The sequence below is a fragment of the Ovis aries genome, chromosome 21 (genome assembly GCF_016772045.2).
Source record: "Ovis aries strain OAR_USU_Benz2616 breed Rambouillet chromosome 21, ARS-UI_Ramb_v3.0, whole genome shotgun sequence".
Classification (NCBI taxonomy): domain Eukaryota; kingdom Metazoa; phylum Chordata; class Mammalia; order Artiodactyla; family Bovidae; genus Ovis; species Ovis aries.
In genome coordinates, this window is record NC_056074.1 from 26,839,666 (window position 1) to 26,863,508 (window position 23,843).

Sequence of the window (23,843 nt, forward strand, 5' to 3'; positions counted from 1 at the left end):
TGTTTCTAATATAAAAAGGTGACTTTTAAATGAGATTTTCTGTTGCTGGTAATAATGGTTAGTTTTATATGTCAACTTGACTGGGTTAAAGGATGCCCAGATAACTCGGTGTTATCTGTGAGGTGCAGAAGAAATTTGCACCTGAATTGGTAAACTGAGGATAGCAGATGGCCCTCCCCAGTGTGGGTGGGCACCATCCAATCCGATGAGGACCTCAGTAGAACAAAAATGCAGAAGAAGAGCGAATTCTCTCCATGAGCCTAGTCATCCTTCTCCTGCCCTAAGGACACTGGGCTTCAGTGTTCCTGGACCTCTGGCTATGGGGCTTAGGTTGAGACTTATATCATCACTTCTCCCACAACTGAACGGCTTCACCAGCTTACCTCCTTCCCCAGTTTGCAGATGACAGACTTGACCACCTTAACTGTGTGAGCCAGTTTCTACAGTAAATCTCCTCTGATGTGTATCTTATATATCGTGTTGTGTTTTGTTTCTCTAGAGAAACTTGCTAACACACGGGTACATAGAAAGGCAATGGATTCCTGTTTATTGGTCTTCATCAGCCACTGTGCTAAAGCGTTTATTATTTTTAATAATTTGCCAACAAACCATAGAGGATTCTCTCCAATGACAACCATAGGAGCTGTGAATTAAGAACATTAATAACAGCTGGGTTTCTTTCTCTCTTATCTTTACTGCTGTTCAGTCACTAAGTCCTGTCCAACTCTTTACGACTCCATGACTGCAGCATGCCAGGATTTCATGTTCTTCACTGTCTCCAGGAGTTTGCGAAAACTCATGTCCATGGACTTAATGATGTCATCCAACCATCTCTTTCTCTGTCGCCCCCTTCTTCTCCTGCCTTCTTATATCCTAATATCTTTATTTCTTTTTCTTATCATTCTGTGCTGGTTAGAATCTGCACTATGATGACAACTAAAAGATATTTTAAAGGGAATGCTTTAACATTTTGCCACTAAAAGTAGTTTCCTATAAGTTTTTTATTGGATATTCTTTATCAAGTTAAGAAAGTTCCCTCCTATTTCTATTTTTCCAAGAGTGTCTAACATGGATACTGAATTATATCAAATGGTTTTTCTGCTTCTGTTGAGATCATCATATTATTTTTCTCCTTTATTCATTAAATTGGATGAAGAAGTGAAGTGAAGTGAAGTCGTTCAGTCGTGTCTGACTCTTTGCAACTCCATGGACTGTAGCCTACCAGGCTCCATCCATGGGATTTTCCAGGCAAGAATACTGGAGTGGGTTGCCATTTCCTTCTCCAGGGGATCTTCCCGACCCAGGGATGGAACCCAGGTCTCCCGAATTGCAGGCAGACGCTTTACTGTCTGAACCATCAAACAATACTTTAAATTCTCTGACTGATTACGGGGCTAACTCCTTGGTTAATTTTTATCCCTACTGATCCTATCTATTTTATCTTAATTTTCCATTTAACTGATTTCTGTCCTTATCTTTATTATCCCTTTTCTTTAAATCTATTCTGTTATTTACTTAGTCCACTAATTTTTAGTTTTACAAGCTTTTTTTTTTTAATAAGCATTTAAGGGTATAAATCCTTTTATATTCCACTCTCCTATATCCCACACAATTTGATTTTGACATTTATTATCATTTTGAATTTTAAATTTCCATTACGATTTTTTCACCCATCCATTGAGAACTATAATTCTAAATTTCCAAATACATGCCATTTAAAAATTCTTTTTTATTATTAACATCTGAAGTAATTCATCGAAGTAGCAAGTTCAGAGTCTAAAGTAACTGCAAGAAGTTCAGAGAGTTGGTCTCTGTCATACTGATTCTTTGAAATATTTCTAACTCTCAGCAAAAGCTTAATTTCTATAATATATAAAGAATTCCTATAAATAATAAAAAAAGATGAACCCCCTAATATAAAATGGACAAAAGACAACGAGCAGCCAATACACAGAAAAGCAAATTCAATGGCTCAGAAACACATGATGAGATGCTCAACGTCACTCATAATAATAAAAAATACAGGGATCAAAAGGTAGTTTTGAAAAACCTATCAGATAGGCAAACATTAAATAGAATTCTGACAAACCACTGCCTTAGTGAGGATATAAGGAAACATTGCTGGTAGGAGTGTAAAATGATAACAAGAGAGAGAGCAAGGTATCTGTCAAAATTGCCAAGGCATATATGCTTTTATTTAGCAAGTTTATTTCTAAGAATTTACTTTAAAGATGTTCACGTTTGTGCAAAATAATCTATGTAGAAGGACATCCATCATAAACTCCTTGTAATAGCAAAGGATTAGAAACAGGCATCCATGAGGTATCAGTTAGACCTTCACAGCTATACAACAGAAGACTAAGCAGGCATTTTTTTAAGGGAAATGCAAATATTCTTTAATGTACCATATGTGAAGATGGCCAAGATATAAGTTAAGTGAAAAAAATCAAGGTAATTTTAAGGTAAAATCCAAGGAAATTTTTACAGAAGAAATTCAACATCATTTGTGTAAAAAAAACTGATATTGTTATTAAATGCACACAAACTCACATGTTATATGTAATTAACCATATACATGCATACAAGAATAGTCAAGAAAATTATAAAACTTGTTAGTTCTCAGAGACACCTGACTGGCTAGGGAACACGAATGAGATTTTTACCACATACTTTTAAAATTATACCTTTTTAAAGCAATGATGTATCTGTTAAAAAATATTGAACAAAAATTTTTTTATGAGCCTGATTAAATAAGGTTGCTTCTTCATGGAAAGGTCTACCAGCAAGCAGAAAGGAACATGGACAATGAACACAGTTCTGTTATGGTGATAGGATTACTTCCTTTTTGTAAAGATGATTTAATTTTTAATCAAAACAAAGTCCCATCTATAAAGTGAAATTTCCTAGGATGACATGACCTAAAAGCCTACCTTTTTCAATTTCAAGTCTCCCAGTAGACTGTGTAAATCCAATCCCATTATCTGCAACACACTGATACAGCCCAGAATCTTCCATGGTAACACCACTGATTTTCAATCCATTTCCCACAGTTAGATGTCGTGGGGAAGGGCGAACAGGCTGGGCGTTGTGAAACCAGGTACGGTTGGGCGCTGGGTTCCCATGAACTTCACACGTGAATTGTACTGTTGCACCCAGGGACACTGTCTGATCCTGCAGTCCTTTAGAAATTGAAGCGTGTTCTAAAAATAAAACATATTATAATTTAAAAGGACCTACTGTATAACACAGGGACCTCTACTCAATCCTCTGTAATGACCTATATGGGAAAAGAATCTAAAAGAGTGGAGATATGTATATGTATAATTGATTCACTTTGCTATATACCTGAAACTATCACAACATTGTCAATCATCTAATACTCCAATAAATATTAATAAAAAATGAAAATAAAAAATTTAAAGTTAGCCCTCACACAAGTCATACAAACTCTCTCTACCGATAACTAGTTGAAACCAAAATGTATTGTTTCCTCATATTCTCCTATCCACTGTGATCATCAACAAAAAATTAGAAATGTATTGACTTTCCTCCAATAGGACAAACCATATGTTACTAATACGTTGCAGTCCCTTTTTAAGTAATAGATCTCTCCACCCAATTAACCAGCCCCCAAGCCAACATATGCGCGCACACACACATGCACATATGCAGAGTTTCAGATGATCTGTTTTGAAATAATAATTTCCTTTACTATACAAGAGCCAAAATAGAAGAATGCTTATTTGGAAGTGAAAAAAAATTTTTTTTTCCTGGTGAATTCTGCTTTGAGGTTAGGAATACTCTGGGCAAAAATCTTCTTTTAGTATCCATCAGGCCACGTTTTACTTGGACAAAGTAAATCATGTATCGGCATTTGTAACATATGCCAATATTAAACGACTATATATATTCATCTAGTCCTCATTATCATTAAATTTTAAAGCCTGCTTGCCACACACTTACACTAATGACAAGGTAACCTGCGTCAGGCCATTGTTGCACATAAACAGGTACAGAAAGTTGACAAAAACTATATTTAGTATGAAACTTTTTTCTGGTTTTCATGAAAATTTGTTTTGATCAAACATTTTTGCTGCTACACGTGACAGTGAGATAGGTAGCTGGAAGAAAGGAACGTCAATGAAATAAATAATACACACAGAACTTGAGTGAAAATAACACAAAGCTTATGAGTCAGCGATCGTGAAACCATTCCAAAAGGGAAAATAAAATGAAACCCACTTCCTTTAGAGATGACATTTTCTAGTCAGTACTCTGTCTTAGTTGGGCTTCCCAGTGGCTCAATAGTAGAGAATCCGCCTGCCGATGCAGGAGACGTAGGAGACGTGAGTTTGACTCCTGGGTGGAGAAGATAGCCTGAAGGAGGAAATGGCAGCCCACTCCGGTATTCTTGCTTGGGCAGTGCCGTGGACAGAGGAGCCTGGTGGGCTACAGTCCAGGGCTCGAAAAAGAGTCAGACACAACTGAGCGTGCATGCACTCTGCCTTACTGTTGCTGGACACTACACACCGACACAGCCCAGAATCCTCATCCTGTTGAGCTCCACTCTCTTCCCTCCACGTCACTGAGAAGGAAGAACCAGCTCCATTTTGTGTAACCGGGTTAGGGGTGAGGCTCCAAGAACATCCCAGGCTCTGTGCCACACAGAAGTACTGCCCAACTCGGCAGTCCTCTTTCTTCCGCGGCTGCACAGTATGTGGTGGGATCTTAGTTCCCGAACCAGAGCCTGAACCCCACTTCCTGCATTGGGAATGCCAAGTCTCAAACCAAGGGACCCCCATGGAAGTCCCAGTGGTGCTTTAGAGAAATGAAGCTTGTTCTGTCTACTGGGGGTGCTATTTCTAGAGAGTCTCTATTCCTTTTAGTGTTCACAAATAGATCTTCTATTCAAACATCAGTTAGATCAGAAAAATAGCCTGACTTGAAAAAACACTTAACAAGTAACATCTTACCAAGTACATTCACCACGTAAGTCACATGTTTGGCATCTCCAGACTTGTTTCCCACCACACAGGAGTAGTTGCCGGAGTCCGCTGGGTCGATGCTGTCCGTGGCAAGATGCGTATACAGCCTCCTCCAAGTGCTTCCCACCACAGCATCCTGACCATCCTTCAGCCAGTGCACGTGAGAAGCCGGGACCCCACTCACCACACACTCCAGGGTCACAGGACTACGAGAAAGAACGGCTAATGCCTGTGAAAAGGTGGGGTGAAGAATGTGAAAGTCATCTGAAGAAGGACCTGGAGAAAGAAGCAAAGCAAAAAAATCATTAAGTATCCACTCCCACCGTCTTCCTTAGCAAAGCTGTGAGCGTCCTCATCTTCCCATTTACTCTTTTTAACACTACAAGGTCCTATTTGGTAACGAAGCCATTTTCAGTTGAGAATTAAATTTAAAAGACTTGGGGATCCTTCAGTGCTACTTCTGAATTAATAGTTCTGAAATGTCAAATTCACACCAAGCACATGGACCACTCCTTCACTGTGCTCTGACTACTGATCTACTCACAACTTGACCACCCTAAGCTAAAAATCAGCTATGACTTACCATATCTCAAAGAGAACTGAGAAATATTTTTTCATAATTCACAGTCAGCCACCAATTTGATTACCACTGATATTCAGCGATACTTGCTCTCCAATTTCTTTTTTTTCTCTTTTTAAAGATTGTTTTTGTCGTGGACCGTTTTTAAAGTCTTTATTGAATTTGTTACAATAAATTTCTGTTGTTTATGGTCTGGTTTTTTGGTTCTGAGACACGTGGGATCTTAGCCCCCCGACCTGCATTGGAAGGCAAGGTCTTAACCACTAGACCACCAGGGAAGTCTCTCTAATTTCTTTTTCTCTGAGCAAAAGGCAGAGTCCCCCGCATGAATTCTACTCAGTCAATTCAACCAAAATTCTCTCCTGGAAAGCCATTATATTTGTATTAATAAAACATGTATAGAATTATGCTATTTAGGCACGTAATTTTTTATAAGACTTTCTCATGATAAACAAACAGGATGTGAAAGAAAAATGAAGTCCCATTTCCCAACTCTTCACGTGGAATGCTTCCAAGGACTCTCCCCAGTGACCATGATTCCCCCAAATACTTACGACTCACAAGGAGCTTTTGGCCAATGGGTTCAACTTTTAACTCGTGTGTGACAGGATTAAAAGCTGCACATTTGTAAGATCCCTTGTCCTCTAAGGATACATTCAAAATCTGAAGATTTCCTGATGGAAGGATTAGATAATTCTCTGAGGAAGGAAGGGGAATGCAGTTAGGCTTCTCTCTTTATGAAGGACACCAGTTAAAATTTACAAAGGTTGATAGTTACGCTTTAAATGTAGACATGACACAAGCAGCAGATAAGCAATCAGGGGAAGAACATTAAATGAAGGAAAAGGAAAGCCAAGACAGGAAAAAAAAAAGTCAACAGCACTTGAGTAACAAAATCAAGCCCATGACTACAGACCAGTCATTACAAAAATCAAAAGCACAAGAAACATATTTGGACAAAGACACAATGACCGCAGCTATCACCTTGGGCAAACCTCTGCCTACAGCACTAACCACCCAATATTCATCCACGTCTTCATTTCTTTCGTCTCAACAGCATGTACCGAGAGCCTACTTTCTGCCAACAACCGCCTGGGCCCAAGCGATACAACAGTGAAGGAAGCGGATAGAGGAAGCCCTGCGCTCCCACGGCCAGCGTTCCAGTGCAGGGGTGGGGTAGCCAAGAAAGGGGCAAATAAAAAGCAAGCAAGCACTGACATAATACAGCGCCACAGAAAAGAGGAAGCTGAATCAAGGGGGACAGAGAAAACACGGCTTATCACTTTAGATAGAGCCAGGAGAGTGACCGTGAAGGAATTATTATCTGAGTAGATTCCCGAACAGGTTGAAGGAGTGAGCCTTGGAGGTGTGGGGTTGTAATTATTTCTTTTTAATTTTTACTTTTTGGCTGCACCTCTGAGCATACAGGATCTTAGTTCCCTGACCAGCGACTGAATCCTCGCCCCCTGCGTTGGAAGCCCAGAGTCTTAACCCCTGGACCACCCGGGAATTCCCTATAATCATTTCTGTCCTGTACTCTATATTATGTTCTGTCTTATACTGTAACCATTTGATCTAGTCTCTTCCACTTGACTCTCAAGAGGAGAGAAAATATATCTCAAGTATTTTTGTGTCCACAGCCCCCAGCACACAGAGCTTAAAGGAAGCTGGTGAATGACGTTTGTTCCGTGGGTGCCACTGGCTTTTCATCAGAGTTCTCACCTGTGGACTGCTTCAGCCACTTTCCCCGGATTTTATAGCGCACTTCAGCTTTGGGGTTACTGTCTGGTACCTTGCAGCCAATGAAACCAGTACTCTTTTCTTCTGCCGTAATAACATGTTTTCTGGATGCACCAAAATCACCAAGAACTGAAATAAATAAGTAAATAAGTAGACAGATCAATAGATAAATGCGAATTTGAACTCTCTTCCCCAAAGGACATTTTAAAACCAGAAACAACACTGGCACCACAGTTGTGTGTGGCAGCTAATCCCAGTTCCCAGAGTAGCAGAATCTTTTTATCTCAGTAAGCAGCTGGGACAGAGGTGCACGGTTGAGGGCTGAAGCTTAGTCATGGCACCCTTTTCGAGAAGTCAGTGCTTCCAGGAGACTACAAGACAAGCAAACTGTTCCTGAAACATTAGGGGGGACTACAAAGCATAACTGTTCCCCATTCTATCAAGACGAATCCTTTTTAATCCAGTCTCTCATCACAGCTCACTTTCCCTATGCATCTTTATTCTGTTTGTAGCTACTCACATGGCAATAAAATGGTTTATTAGAATGAACCTAGGACATAGGGGGAAAAAAAAAAGCAGTGTATCATTTGAATTTCCAGGGAGAGAATCCATTCTCCTGCATTGCAGGCAGATTCTTTACTGTCTGAGCCACCAGGGAAGTCCCCAGTATACTATTAATTCTTTTTTTTTTTTTAACTTTTGTGTGTATGTGTGGGATTTTAGTTTCCCAGACCAGGGATGGAACTCAGGCCCCTTGCGGAGGAAGCACTGAATCTTAACCACTGCCAAAGAAGTCCCCTAACTAGGTCTCAATTTCTCCCTGTTTAAGCTTACTGCAGATGGAGCCAGCATGGAAGTGCTCTTTATTATGGCCAGTGATGAAAGCACTTGCAGCCTGCCCCTAGGAATTCAGCCCTCCAGCGTGTGACTTGGAGCTGTCCATGGGTCACAGCTCTACAAAAACATTTACTCTTCTCAGTTATGACAAACTCACTACTCCTGGGGAATCCAGATTTGTTCTGTAAATAGGGGTGCCCTCACAAAGACGTTTTCCATTACTGGAAGCCATCACCATTTGAAAGGCAGATGGCTCAAACTTACTAAGAAAACCACGCAGTCTAGATTTTCCATAAGTTCAATACTCAACATTCCTTTCTTTGCCGTTATTTCGCCCCCTCCCCACTCCTTTAACTTGGTTTCAATTAAATAAACGAAAACCACTGCAATCAAAGTAAATAAAACAATTAGATTTGAGAAAAAGATAAAGGACTGCATGAAATAACTGCATCAAAGCAGACAACAGCGGTTGCTGCTGCTATTAAGAACTTTAAAATACAAGGAAATTCAGTTTCATGTTAGAAAACTGTCCTAACTCTGCACAAAATAATTTTCACATCCCTCATTACAATGGAAGACACCATGCTATGCTCACAGAGGTTCAAGTATCATTCCCTGATGAGAATTCATATGTATCTTACTCCAAAGCCCATGCTCCTTCCACGACTCAAACAACGCAGGTACCAAGAGTAATTTCAGGAAAAAGCATCTATCACAGGGACAACAATTAAACTCACCTGCAGTGGATATGGTTGCAGGCCCACTCAGGATGGCACCGATGCTGTTGTTGGCAACGCACTGGTAATAACCCGAAAGTGAGGGGTTAAGAGAAAGGATAGTCAACGTGCCCTGATGAATCTTAATCTGTTCCACGTTTCTGTCCAATCTTTTTCCATTATGCAACCATGAGATACGAGCAGTCACAGGTTTAGCAGAGCAATGCAGTACTACAGGTCCACCAAGTTTCTGGACAGCAGACAATGGCTCAGAAACAAAATAAGGTGCCAAGTCTGCAAGGGAACATTCCCCGTATACAAAGGGGTGGAGGTGGGGGAGGGAATGGGAGAGAAGAGGAGATAAGGGGAGAGAGAAAAAGAGCACATTTAATATACTTATCGGCATATACACAACAAAAGGCAATCCCTTACTGCATCTATATGCTATGGTCCTTAAGAGCTTGTGTAAGTTCTCGGAAGAGCTTTACATTTGTAAAGAAACAAGGCAATGTCCTGATATAGAACATAACAATTAGGTTAGGACAGTACAGATAACAATCCTTATGATCTAAATAAACAAAATACCAATTCTGTAAATGAGAAATGGTGAGCTGCTCTTTGAATGAAGCAGGTTTTAAAAACTGGAAATTAGGCATCTGAAAAAGAGAAGATGACTTTCAAAATAAAGAGAATTCTCTTCCATATTACCAACAGGATTTGACTTTTAAGAGCAAATTATTTTATCAATAAAGGTTATGGTACTTCTGGATCGGGCTTCCCTGGTGGCTCAGTGGTGAAGAATCTGACTGCCAATGCAGGGGGCAGGGGTTCGATTCCTGGGTTGGAAAGATCTCCTGGAGAAGGAAAGGGCAACCCATTCCAATATTCTTGCTTGGTACATCTCATGGGCAGAGGAGCCTGGTGGGCTATAGTCCATGGAGTTGCCAAAGAGTCAGACACAACTCAGCGACTAAGCAATAACAACAACTTCTTGACTAATTCTCTTTAATATACATCATGTTCAACTTCTAAGAAAGCAGAAGTAGAAAGTCAAGAAGCCACACTGAAATATAAAGCCTATCCTTTCTGGGATGTAAGGATAAACGGGGTATCATTCTGAACATTTTTATTTGGTGTTTGGAATAGTTTCGTTTGTTGTGTCTGTTCTTCCAGGAATTTGGGAGAGAGAGGTTCTTGTACTCAAGTATCAAAACAGATCCCTCTCCTCCACCCATAAAAGAGGATGGGGGAGGAATCCTGTTAATCTGGTATAATAAAATACTTAAAAGAAAAAACACAATAAATTGCTGAATCTACTTTTATAGGGTATTTTACCAGAAATAAAGATTAAGGGAAATGCCTCAATGGAATCTGAGGTTGCTATTTAGCCCAACAAAAACCAGAAATAAAACCACTAAATCAGTTCTCCCTTACTAAATCAAACACAATTATACAGTATTTTTAACAAAGATAATAAATAGACATTAATAAATAAACATCACTGTATTTGTATATACTTCTATATAAATCTTCACACAAATTTAAAATAAAAAGAAATGCATATGGGCCATGTATCAGCCTTGGGCTTATACGTACATTTAACAATAAACACATTAAAGCTTTTCAGTAATGCAAAGAGATAATAAATTAGGCGAGGTCATGAGACCTGGGATTCAAACCAAGTTCTCTCATTTCAAGTTGAGTATTATTACATGCTGATTCTAAAACTCCTCTGCGGTGGTATGTAGTCAGCACTTTATTCCTATTATAATTTCCAAATTCAGAAATCTGTAACATATCCTCATTGGAAAAAAAGCACGATCAGAAAATATTTATTTTCAAGGCAACAAAAGGAATAAATTACAAGGACAATGATGGGAAGGGCTGTGAGTGCCTAGAAGTACTACTAAGAAATCCTTAAATTGTTTAATTAAAGTTTTAAAAATTGTTCCACTGGTGAAACAAATCTTAGAAATGTCTTTATAAACCATTACTATTGGCCAAGCATTAAAGTTGAAGTTTTTCATAGGATTAAGCTTCAGCCCAAGCTTCAGAAAGTTACCATTCTCTCTTCTTACCTGGACTCACAGAAGCGCACAGCATCAGGAGGGTAATGTACAGCAGCGTCTGTAAGGGTCTAGAATCTGGATGCATAGCTCCAGATTACAGAAGCGGCCAGGGCAGACTTCCAAGGCAAAACCCAGGCTTTGGCTCACTAAGAGACATAGGGGGGAAAAAAAAAGAAGAAGGAAATTCTAAAGTACAAAGACAGTCGAAATCTATTCTCTCAAGAGCCAGAGTTCTGCACGTGATAGCTGCCTTCAATTTCGCAAGCTTTATCTGCTGCTGCTGCTGCTAAGTCGCTTTAGTCGTGTCCGACCCTGTGCGACCCCATAGACGGCAGCCCACCAGGCTCCCCCGTCCCTGGGATTCTCCAGGCAAGAACACTGGAGTGGGTTGCCATGTCCTTCTCCAATGCATGAAAGTGAAAAGTGAAAGTGAAGTCACTGAGTCGTGTCCGACTCTTAGCGACCCCACGGACTGCAGCCTACCAGGCTCCTCCACCCATGGGATTTTCCAGGCAAGAGTACTGGAGTGGGTCGCCATTGCCTTTTCCAAGCTTTATATAGACTGAATCAAATACAAGGCATTTGATGATCCACATCTTCCCAGTTCAGAAAATAATCTGTAGGCATTAAAGTTAGAAGTTCCGCTTATTCTTCCAAGATACTAAGATACTTATTTTACACAGACCCAATCATTCCAAATGAATCCATTACGGCCTTTCGCCCATTTCTGTTTGTACAACTCACAACCATCTAAAACTCAACCAAAACGCATTCCTTCTCTACATTCCTTGCAATACAAACAATAACAAAAACAACAACATTTTAACTAACGTTTATACAGTGTTAATCGCATGGGCCAGACACCATCTCAGTGGTTTTCATACATTAACTGAACCTTCGCAACAACACTCTAAGTTAGGGACTCCTGGTTTTCGTCCTTTTTTCCGATGGGGACTCATGGATTGCACAGAGAAAACTAAGGGCAGACTTGGGTGGGGACTGAGCCTCCTGCAGAACATCCAAAGACCACTGTGGTGAGAGTGGGATGAGCCAGAAAAAGAGCACAGAGGAAAGCCAGGCTAGACCCCACCCAGTTTCAAAAGCCACGGTGAAGATGCTGGCATTCATTCTCAAGGCAACGGCGGGCCCTTGGAGGACTTAGAGAAGGGAGTAATGGGGTCTCATTATGCTTTAAGATCACTGACTGGCGGATGGACTAGACTGAAGTGGGGCAGGAACGGAAGAGTGTGGACAAGCTGGTGGAAGCACTACGTTAGTGGCTGCCTGTCTCGTATTGGGGGCACTCTATATATAGCTTGCAAAATGGCGGGCAGCCACTGAATCCAGTGATTCACAGGATTAAGAGGAAGAAAAGCTTCAGCCCCCAGTCTCTTCTTACCTGGACTCACAGAAGAGCACAGAGTTGGGAAAGGAACATACAGCAGTGTCTGTAAGGGTTCAGAACTGGGATCTGAATAACTGAATTTTCAACTGACCAAGCTGCTTCATTCAAAGAGCTGTTTCCCATTTCTCATTTATAGAATTAGTATTTTGTCTCATTTATATCATAAGCATTCTCTCATCTATACTGCCCTAATTGTTAAGCTCTATATCAGGACATTGCCTTATTTCTTTCAAAATATCAGACTGTTTCTAGAACTTTTACAAGCTCCAAGGACCAAAACATATAGATGTAATAAGGGCCTACTGCCTTTCACTGGTCTATAGGGTGCATCAGATACAATAGAGGCAGTCACTGAATCACTAGATTCAAAGCAGACTCTAAAGGTAAGCCAACAGAATCTGCTGAGGGCTTGGGTAGAAAAGGCGAGATAAAGAGATGTCAAGGATAACTCTTAGTCTTTGATGTAACAGAATAAAGTTCTGTTTCCTGAAATGGGGAGGACTAGAGAGGGGAATGAAGAAGAGGTTGCTCAAGAGCTACGCTTTGGCCATCTGGATTTTCCCGACCCAAGGGATCAGACCTGGGTTTCCTACATTGCTGGCAGATTCTTTTACCGTCTGAGCCACCAGGGAAACCCACTGCTATAAATGGCAGCAGAAAAACTGAACTGCTAAGGATAGATGGATGACAGCCATGGAAATATTGGGTTTTGTGGGTTTTTTTTTTTTAATATAGAAATTCTATAACACATTAACAAAGCTAAAAAAGGAGTTTCACATAACCCAGCACTGGTAAAGATGTGGGTAAAAATCACTATAATATCTCATTGGCGGAAATAAAATCAGTAAACTCCTTTCAAAAGGAAAATTATTCATTCATTCAGCAAGTATTTATTGACTTTTTTTTACAGTTTTTTAAATTTATTTTTTAAATTGAAGGACAATTGCTTTATAGAATTTTGTTGTTTTCTGTCAAACCTCAACATGAATCAGCCATGGGTATATACATATATATCCCCTCCCTTTTGAACCTCCCTTTGAATGTTTACTATATGCTGGGTACTATTCTAGGAACTTGGGTCAGAGTACCTTAAATACATATAAAAGTAAAAACTGACAGACAAAAATGTATACCTTACATCTGTGTAAGAGATGAACAATAAACCAAACAAATAAATTAGGAATATTCACAAGGCCCATGCTATTCTCCAGATATGTTTTACTCCTTCTCCTCTGTGCTATCTCTATACCTTGCCCACTGCCTACCACTGCACTCACGGCTCTGCTCTGCAGTTTATCTGCTCACATAGCTATTACCTCTTTAAAGGCAAGAATGATGTCATACTCAACTTTGCAAACTCTAATCCCTAGCAGAAAAGAGGCACTTGATGTTTCTGAAAATGAAAGGAATACCTTCATAGAATGTAATTCCCAGAAGTACCTCAGTTCAGTCGCTCAGTCATGTCCGACTCTTTGCGACCCCATGAATCACAGCACGCCAGGCCTCCCTGTCCATCACCAACTCCCAGAGTTTACTCAAACTCATTCATGTCCATCGAGTCGGTGATGCCATCCAGCCATCTCATCCTCTGTCGTCCCCTTCTTCTCCTGCCCCCAATCCCTCCCAGCATCAGGGTCTTTTTCAATGAGTCAACTCTTCGCATGAGGTGGCCAAAGTACTGGAGCTTCAGCTTTAGCATCAGTCCTTCCAAAGAAACCCCAGGGCTGATCTCCTTTAGGATGGACTGGTTGGATCTCCTTGCAGTCCAAGGGACTCTCAAGAGTCTTCTCTACAGTTCAAAAGCATCAATTCTTCGACACTCAGCTTTCTCCACAGTCCAACTCTCACATCCACATGTGACCACTGGAAAAACCATAGCCTTGACTAGACGGACCTTTGTTGGCAAAATAATCTCTCTGCTTTTGAATATGCTATCTAGGTTGGTCATAACTTTCCTTCCAAGGAGTAAGTGTCTTTTAATTTCATGGCTGCAGTCACCATCTGCAGTGATTTTGGAGCCCCCCAAAATAAAGTCTGACACTGTTTCCCCATCTACTTCCCATGAAGTGATGGGACCAGATGCCAAGATCTAAGTTTTCTGAATGCCAAGCTTTAAGCCAACTTTTTCACTCTCCTCTTTCACTTTCATCAAGAGGCTTTTTTAGTGAGAGCTGTTATATCAACTGAATTCCATGTGATCTAGCTGTATTTTTATTCTTTCATTTGACTATTCATTCACAGATATGATTTCAAAAATCAGCAAACATACAGTAAGTACCTACTGTATACCAGGTACTATTGCCAGGCTAGAGATCCAAAGAGTGGTTATTTTGCTGACAAATTCCACTTCCCATATTCCTGCTTGGCCAGGACACAGAATTTGTAACTACAAAACACAACAAAATGTAAGGCCAAAGCTACATTAATGACATTTCAGTAGTGAGAATTCTACATGCATACTTATTTGTGAAAAGAAAGGTTAAGTCTAACCATCAATAAAACTGGGTATAGCAATACAAGGCATCTTAAGAATGTCTCTGAATAAATCAAGTACTTCTCAGGATCTGCTTGCTTCTTCTCTATACCACGGACTCCAAAATCTCCAAGTTGCAAACTCAAGTTCATCTACTATCAGTTCAAGAACTGCCCCTTTTTTTTTTTTTTTTTTTTAGGACTGCCTTTTAAATGCTTCCTTGATGAGCTCTTTTAAAAGTGGGAGAAAATACTACAGTACCACTCACTGGCAGAAAGGGCCAGCTGTGTGAAAGCCTTTTTTGGTTTATTTGAATTCTCCCCTGTTTCAAGGGCAAGGACTGACACACCGCTGCTAAGCAGTCAAGGCAAAGTAAACATTCAAACAACTTGTTAACAGCAGACACTTTCCTGAGACGATGAGGACAGGGAGGAGAGTTTCTTCCTTTTGCCAAATCCTTCCTCAACTATTTATTTATTGAAAAGCAGTGAAACAAACTCCAGAGTCAACTTTAACCCCAGCATGGGATCTAGTGAGTTACTTTACAGCTGTCCTTTAAAACGTCACAGCTCATTATTGCTACCTAAACACTATCACACAGGAATACGCCCATGTTTCTATGAGACTAACACTCCATCAGTTAATTTGGGCAGTTGGAAAGGAATTACAACCCTAACAGTTACTAAGTATTTGTTGACTTGGTTTATATTTATCCCTGGCAGGCCTGCTCAGCTTGTTAGAGAATTGCGATATTCAGAACAAGGACCTAGATTCTGTTGCCCTACTCATCAGGTAGCTTGAAATTATATTCAACAGCCACCAAGGGCAACCTAGGTCCAACCTCACAAACAAACATCCCTGACCACAAGAAGAGTAACAGACAGCCCAGTGCTGCTCCTTGAGTCCTGACCTAAAGATTAGCTGGTACCTCCTGAGTTTCAGGGCTTTCTCTAAGCCCTTCCCGCATGCCTACAGAGAAGGCAACTTGTCTTGCATTACAAACTGTACTTTTAAGCCATCCCAGGCTTAAGAGAATTTCTGTGGGCAAGGGAAAACTAAAGGTATGCCTGATCTCAGAATAAGAAAGGAAATAGTTCCCTAACATTTATTTAACTTATTGTTCAGGTTGTGAACTTGTTGCTTTTATAACCCCTTTTCAACACACTGCCAGAATAATCCTTTGGGAAAAGTCTTTCCTGAATTTCTAGATTTGATTCCTCTGTTTTTGAAGGAACGCCTCTGCTTTCCTAAGGATGATCAAAGCAGCCTCTCTGCATTATCCCCTCCCTAGAACTCCTATATCAGATGTTCTTAGAGTTTTCTTTGAGGCTTAGGGAATAACTGTGATTAATTTGTGAACAAAAAATTCGGCTTTGGGATCAGTACTGTTCTTCAAAACATAATATTCTTAGTTTTCTTTTTTAAAGGCATCTTCTTCTTCATAAAATAATAATTTCCTTCTTTTAAAAAAAAAGATAGATTCTTATTTTCAAACTATTTCAAAGCATCCTATTTCTGAACTGTGGAGAAAAAAAATGATATTTTGGCAATAACTAAACAAAAGAAAAAAATAAAGCAAGTCTACTTAAATTTTTTTATTAGATACTGCTTAATTCTGCACAATTTTGGTTACAGAAGTCAAAAACCTTTTCTTAAACCCATTGAACCACCTTGACCTTAATCACAAGTAACTGTAAATCTCCTCTCCAAGTTTTCTTCATTCTGAATATCTGAGTAATTTAGCTAAGCAAACAACATTTCCTGCACAGACTTCTCAGAGAATCTTACTTTTTCCAAGAAATATTCATTCAATCAATTAATTCCATATGGAGGGTATTGACTTGGGGCAAGATTCTGTGAGAGGTACAAAGATGAGGAAGATGAGGAAGGCATAATTTCTGAGCTATAGGATACTGCAGCCTAATTTGGAAAAGAGGGCTTGAATTAATTAACTCTGAAATAAAGAAAAATATAATAAGTAAATGAGAATGTAAAAGGTATTAAAAGAGTTCCAAGCAGAGGAATCCACCCTTCATTGGACAGACACTAAGTGCCTCCCTTCTCCAGGCACTGTGCTGTCCTGCGAACTCAGCTGGGGGCAAAACCGGCGGGACAACTGCCTTCCAGATGCTTCAAATCAGGTAAGGACAGGTGACAACTCAAGAAACCCTCCAATACCGATGCGCCCAACAGAACAATAAACTTGCTGCTTCAAGGTTACTGCATATTCTGGATGGCTTCTTGTTTTCTCGTTCTTTTTTAAATTATGAAAGCATGATAACACATTTACGGAAGACTTGGAAAATATGAAATAAAGTTACATACAGTTTCACTATATATTCTGATTAATTTTAAGTATTAAGATTTTTCATTGGAGTTTCAATATCAAACTCTCAAAAATTAACAGAATGAATATACAGAAAAGTAGGATACAGCAGACCTGAAAAGCACCATGAACCAATTCAACAGAATTACGATTTATTCAATTTTCACACAACAGCAGGATACAAATTCTACTCAAATTTCCAAAGACTGTAAACTAGGAGACACTGGAACATATCCAAGGATGTGAAACAAGACCCAAAAATTCCATGGTCTAAATATTGAAATCATACTGAGTCTGTTCTCTTATCACTGTGGAATTACGTTAGAAGTCAGTATCAAAAGATATCTGAAAATACCCGACATAGTTTCAAGTGCGATGTGACATTTACCAAGAGAGATCTTTGACTTGACCGTTGAAATCCTCCATAAAGTTAGAAGACTGAGAAAACACAGGGTGATTGCAGAGAAGAAAGCATTTAAATGAGAAATTAATACGAAAGACACTTTAAAACCCCCATGTGTTTGGAAATTAAATGTCCAGTTTTAAATGATGGCTGTATCTAAGAAGTGGATGGCTTCTTTTTATTTGGTATAAACTTTTATATCACTTTTACAATCAGAAACTAAATAAGGGGGCTTGGGCAGCTGTGGGCAAAGATACACCCACCCGTTTATATGATGCCACAGTTTTATCAGAGAATATCTAGAGGATTTGAATGGTCTGCTATATTTATTTGGATGTTTTGTGAACAGATACCAAGAAAGAAAGGACAGTGAATGTTTACTCTTCCGCCTGGGCAGGAGTACATCATCTTCACGACTGTGGAACACGCTTAGCCTTTCTTCTCCCATCAGGTGCTTTTGTGTGCTCTGACTTTTAAAGTGCCATGTGAATGGAAGGTAACTACATGCTTTAAAGGACTTCTTGTCTCCAAGTCCACTTCCCGACGGCCCCACCTTGGCAGGACTTCCTCACCAGCCCTCCTCCACCAGCCAGCACCCTCAAGTCTTCTCTCTCTCCTTTGCTAAGTGAAATGAGCTCATTGCAACATATTTAGGAAGACACTACCTGTTTGCTTTCAAAATATTGTTTAACACCTGCACAAACTGGTTTTCACTGGTAAGTTGATTTACTTTTCTATCCGTGAAAATAGTTTAAGGGCCTCCCTGGTGGTGCAGAGGTTAAAGCGTCTACCTGCAATGTGGGAGACCTGGGTTTGATCCCTGGGTTGGGAAGATCCCCTGGAGAAGGAAATGGCAACCCACTCCAGTATTCTTGCCTGGAGAATCCCATGGACGGAGGAGCTTGGTGGGCTACACTCCACGGGTCGCAAAGAAAATAGTTTAGCTCTCCTGGTTTGGGATGGAACATGTCATGACTTTTTTCTCCAACAAAATTAATGGAAATGGTTTTCAGGAAGAAGCAAGGCTTTCAGTGGAATTATCTGGCAGTCCATGGTAAGGATTAGGTGCTTTCACTGCTGGGGCCCGTGGTTCAATCCTTGGTCAGGGAACTAAGATCCTGTAAGCCGCAGGGTGTGGCCAAAAACAAAGAGAAGGAGATAAAGGAGTAAGGCTTTTAGGATATTAAAGTAGGTAAGGAGGGATTAGATGAGTCACAAAATAAAGCAAGCACAGGTGCTACTGGAAAAACAGAAGGGTCACCCAATCAAGACTCAGAGGCTGAGAAGACATCCCAGAGGAGACAATGATTAGGTGAGTCAGATGGAGAAGTTTGGGGGAAGGGAGAAAAAGCAAGGGGAGGGGCATATTCCAAGCAGAAGGAAGAGTGTGTGCACAGAATTAGACACACAGAGAGTTCGGAAGAATAGACTAGAGTGGACAGTAAGGACAGGGAGACAAGGAGGCCACATAGTTGAGTAGATGCCAGAGTATCAAAAACAAAATAAATCAGGTTATAGCATTTAGCTTTTTTCCTCCGAGTCGAGTATTAACAGCTTTCAGGCAGAAAGAGTCAAGATCAGACTTGTGCGTTTGACAAACCATTGACCCTGCCATGGGGAGCAAGGCTGAAGAGGGTTTAGGAGGCTGTTGTGAAAAAGAAAGGGGACCTGCACTAGAGAAATAACAGGGGATCATGGGAAAGGTTTTTTTTTTTAATGTTAAGACATGGACAAGTTCAAAAGCTACTTAGGAGGTGGGACTGATGGAACTTGGGTAGTGAACGATGTGACCTGGGAAGGAATACATCTCTTAGACATCTTTGGAATCCATCGTCCGCTCACTCCTGTTTCCTTTTGGCTTCGGCCATAAATAAAGGCACTGAGGCTGCTGTCCAGATTTCGGACGTGGAAGAGTGAGTATATGGATGTCTGCCTTCACTAAGACAGGAATCGCATGAGAAACCACAGGGCTTTCCGTGGTTTTTTGTTGCTGTTTGGAATTAGCAGGGAACGAAAAGGATGCATCTTAAGGTGTGGAACTAATAAGCTGAGTTGGAGCTAACAGAAACTCTAGGAAAGACCTAGCAGGCAAGCTGAAAAGCTTAAGTGAGATGAGGGAGGCAAGGACAGACAGAGAAACTGTGATTCCCTAAGGGGGAAGGAGTCTCAGGCTAAAGCCTAAACATGAAATAAAATCAACTTTAAAGGGGTACCCATTCCTCTCTCAAAAATAACACTCATGATCAATGCTACTAATTAAAAGGTTTTTGTCTTAACAAAAGAGGAAAAGACAGAAAATTATATTCCAGGGATGGAATCAGACACTCAAGACTTCTTAAAAATGAGTTTCCAAATATCCCTGGACTTTCACGCCCCCGTATACCTTTCAAAGGTACCAACCACGGTTTAGGGTAACCAGACACATTCCTTCCCTGGAGCCTTTGATCAGTGACAGTCTTCAGGCTGCCCACATGGGGTCCCAAGAAATGAGAGTAACAGCTGGCAGGCATCCTTCAGTGGTCTGACTGGAGGCGTGGGTAGGGGCAGGAGGAGGGGGAGGGAAGGAGAAGGGAAAAAAGAGCTCTCCTAAGTCCAGTGGCAGCAAATGCAGCCTGTAAGAGTCAGCATGTTCCTCTCTGGGGGCTAAATCAGTGCTTTTAGAAACCAGAGCATCCTTTTCAGCAGTCATGTGCAGTTGACAAGGATGCATTCTGCGACCTGCTGCAAAGTTCGAGGGCAGAATGAGTGTATAAATTTTGTGCAAGCAGAGATGCAGGATGTCCAGCATGTAGGCCAGGTCAACAATGGGCAGATCTCTCTTTTCACCTCCCCCCGCCCATTCCCACTCCCCTACCTCCATTGCTGTTGGAAACGCAGCTCTTGGTGGTATCTGCTTCCATGAGCTTGGAAGGATCACGCAGTCATGGGCTTCTAGTTTTTTAAACCACTGACACCTACAGACCTCACAGCCCTTCCCCCACTTCTCCAGAGCCGCAGTCAAGTCAGCCGAGCAGACACGCCGATCCTGCTGCCTCCACAAGCATTTCCTTTCACTGTGGACCATCAAAAGTCAAGGGAGCAAATGGAAGTGACTTGGAGTTATGGCACCAAAAAGGCCAAATGAGCAAAGAAATAATCAACTGCACATGAGCCCCTTCAGCTCCGACACAATGAAAAGGGCCTAGGACTAACCCCAGGAAAGGTCACTGAGATCAAAGGTCATGAGCAGAAAAAGGCACCAGTGAGGGGCTGCCAGCTGCAATGGGGGCCAATGTGGTCTTAATTACTCACCAAAAGAGAAGGAGTCTGAGCCGGGGCCGAGTTGGGTTCTAGTCACATATTTGTGTGTGTGTGTGTGTTTTTTTAAAGTCAAGTGTTCCTGTTCCACTCTCTTTCAAAGAGGCTATTTCTTCCTGCTTCTAGAGCACAGGAAACCAAGAATTGTGGAGATAAGATAATTCTGGCATCCACAGTAAGCTGTACAGGAGTGTTCCAAATATTTAAAAGCATAGCTGCATACAGACAAGTGAAATTCTAAAGCGTGACTTAGGAGGGATCATTAAAAACACAAAATACAGCAAGTTTCAAGATTATTCCTGAATCCCTTGCAAGTATCACAAAAATCAACACTTGCCACAAATCCAACTCTCAGTCGATTTTCGGGTTTGTCATTGGAACTGGCTTCGTGGGAAAACGTAACACCGTAATGGTAACCACAAAACAAATGCCAAGCGTAAAATTTTAAGTTTGCAAAGAACTAGCTGAACTTGACCAGGCTGATGTTAAAAAGATCCAGACAGACACTGGGCTCTGTGATTGAGAATGAGAAGGAGGAACATGAAGCCATTTTAAAAAGAGCTCTGGACGATAAGTGTTAACAACAATTAACACAGTTGTTAATTTGGACAATGCCTTGCTCAGACCTTACCAAATGGAATGAAATTTTCCTTGGCCATGATGAAAGACACCCTCATGGGGTTTTGGTTTAGACTTCATTTTCATAACGAGGAAATAAGGACTACAGGAGAAACTTATTTCCCTGTAATATATTCTAATGTACACAGTAAAATACTGAGGAAAATGCAAAAAAATATATTAGAGATCGAAGAAAAAGTATCTTGGCTGCAAACAAACTCGAATCAATGATGGCTGGGCACTGGACCTCCATCAGGATGGTGTTTATATTTTATGACCTGCTGAATTATGAGTTTCCTAGAGACCTGGAACTTAGTGGTACTAGTCTCCAAGTACCTTCTTCCACCTTTAAACTTGGCTGAGTAAAATACAGGGAGCTCAGCTTGGTGCTCAGTGATGACCTAGAAGGGTGGGATGAAAGAGGGTAGAAGGGAGACTCAAGAGGAAGGGAATATATGCATACATGCTGATTCACGTTGTTGTACAGCAGAAACTATAACACAACATGGTAACACAACTATATTCCAATTAAAAAAAAAAAAAACAGGGACTTCCCTGGTGGTCCAGTGGCTAAGACTTCATACTCCCAAAGCAGGGAGTCTGGGTTTGATCCCTGGTCATGGAACTAGACCCCACATGCTGCAACTAAGACCCAGCATGGCCAAATAAAGAATTTTTAAAAAGCAAAATAAACATAACCAAAAATAAATAAACCTAGCTGAATAAAATAACGGAAGGGGTCTACATTTCTTAGGAGGCCCAGTTTGTTCAAGCTGGTGACGGGAATTAGGTCAGACATGGCTTGTCAGAGCTATCGCAGCATCACGTCTGTGCATAGGCGTTGAGAATGGGGCCCTTGGAGCACTTCCATAGGCTGGCATACATGTCAATCACAAGTTCCTGTGCACTTAGCACAGTCACCACAAATGGACTGATAAATACAGAGATAAGTAAAAATGCACAAAGGCCTGTAGGAAAAAACTTGCATTCCTAGAAGCTTTGACACGACAGACAAATTCAAAGAAATGATCAAGTTACAACGTCCTGATGAAGTGAACATAGAAAAATGGATCAATTAAGACTGGGATATCTTTCTAAACACAACACAATACTGCATGAAGTTTTAGCCCAACTGGGAGAGCCTGAGACACTGTTTTAGCAGTGGGTCCATCTTGCCCACCAGAAATGAAACAAAGCTTGTTGGAACAACTCTGCTGGGCTGCACACATGTATACCAAAGAGCCGCAGCTGCTTTGTGACATCATGTTGGACAATGGGAAACAGGAAGGTCCAAAGAAAGAATTCAAGAACACGCTGATAGAGGAGATACACACAGACATCCACAGTCCACACGGACATCAGCGGAAATCCAGAACAGCGGACAGACCCGACCAGGAAGACAGATAAACTTACTCCAGTGACGCTCCTCCGTGTAAAACTTTTCTGAAAATCCCTTGTTTATTATTTTTGGTGTCCATGTATAAACAAGGCATAAAAATAATCTCCTTAGATTATGATTACACTTGATTTTTAACCCCATATAGTTTTAACTCCATCAACATCACTCAATTAATTTATTAATGGTTAGTTCCAAAATACTCAAGAACATAAAAATAAATTTTTAAAGTGCTATAAACAGTAAAGGCAATTCCAAAAGAACACCAAATTTCTTGGTACAATAACAGCAATGCGATATTAAATATAAATATACAGCTTCCCAAGGTAACAGACTTCTTTAAAGACATAGTTCTGATTTAGATATTTTAAGTTCTGATATAGTTTTGATATATATATATTTCATATCACACTATACTCACATCATAGCTGACATTTGTAGAACATACATGTTGATACAGGCATATACCTTGTAGCTGAACTCTTAAGGACTTATTATTGGCCTCCAGAACAACCTGAGGAGTTTTTGGTTTTCTTTTTTGGTGAGATGTAGAAGAAAATTATTAACTTGATTGTTCATATAATGACAGCTGATTAATTTGGATCTTTTAAGTATAAGAATGCTGTGGGTCAGATCCTTTGCTTAATTTTCTAAAATCTCTTCCTTCAACCCATTTTCTAAGACATTATGAGCAGAGTTGAAAGTTGTAGCCTAAAAACACACAAAGCAGTTTCTCAATTCATTTATGCAACAAAAATGTATTGAGCGTCCATATTCGAAGCAGTTGGGGAAAAAAATGATTAGAGGAGATGACATAGAAGTAGAGTAAGATAACAGGGACCTTGATCTCATTTCTTAAACCTCTGACATCTTTAACTCCTGGATTACATATGAACAGCAGCATTTAAAACTTTTTTAATGTAAAAAAAAGCTTCCAAAAGTGACAAGTGTCTGAATTTTTTAATAACATATTTTTTAAGAATTTAATAAGAATATTC

At 40.3% G+C, this 23,843-nt stretch overlaps 1 protein-coding gene across 10 annotated transcripts in view; it reads right to left on the bottom strand.

The window, feature by feature from the left end:
• CDON (cell adhesion associated, oncogene regulated) overlaps positions 1–23,843 on the bottom strand; it is a 98,768-nt gene that overhangs the window by 54,517 nt on the left and 20,408 nt on the right. For all 10 annotated transcript variants that reach the window (XR_009597826.1, XR_009597828.1, XR_009597827.1 and 7 more), the window contains 6 exons: positions 10,937–11,073; positions 8,880–9,152; positions 7,288–7,434; positions 6,120–6,263; positions 4,974–5,261; positions 2,931–3,200 (listed from right to left, as the gene is read on the bottom strand). Coding sequence is in view for 6 of the 10 variants with exons in the window: in XM_060404000.1 (XP_060259983.1) it covers positions 2,931–3,200; positions 4,974–5,261; positions 6,120–6,263; positions 7,288–7,434; positions 8,880–9,152; positions 10,937–11,012 (1,198 nt within the window). In the remaining 4 variants the exon portion in view is untranslated. The remainder of the gene's footprint in view (positions 1–2,930; positions 3,201–4,973; positions 5,262–6,119; positions 6,264–7,287; positions 7,435–8,879; positions 9,153–10,936; positions 11,074–23,843) is intronic.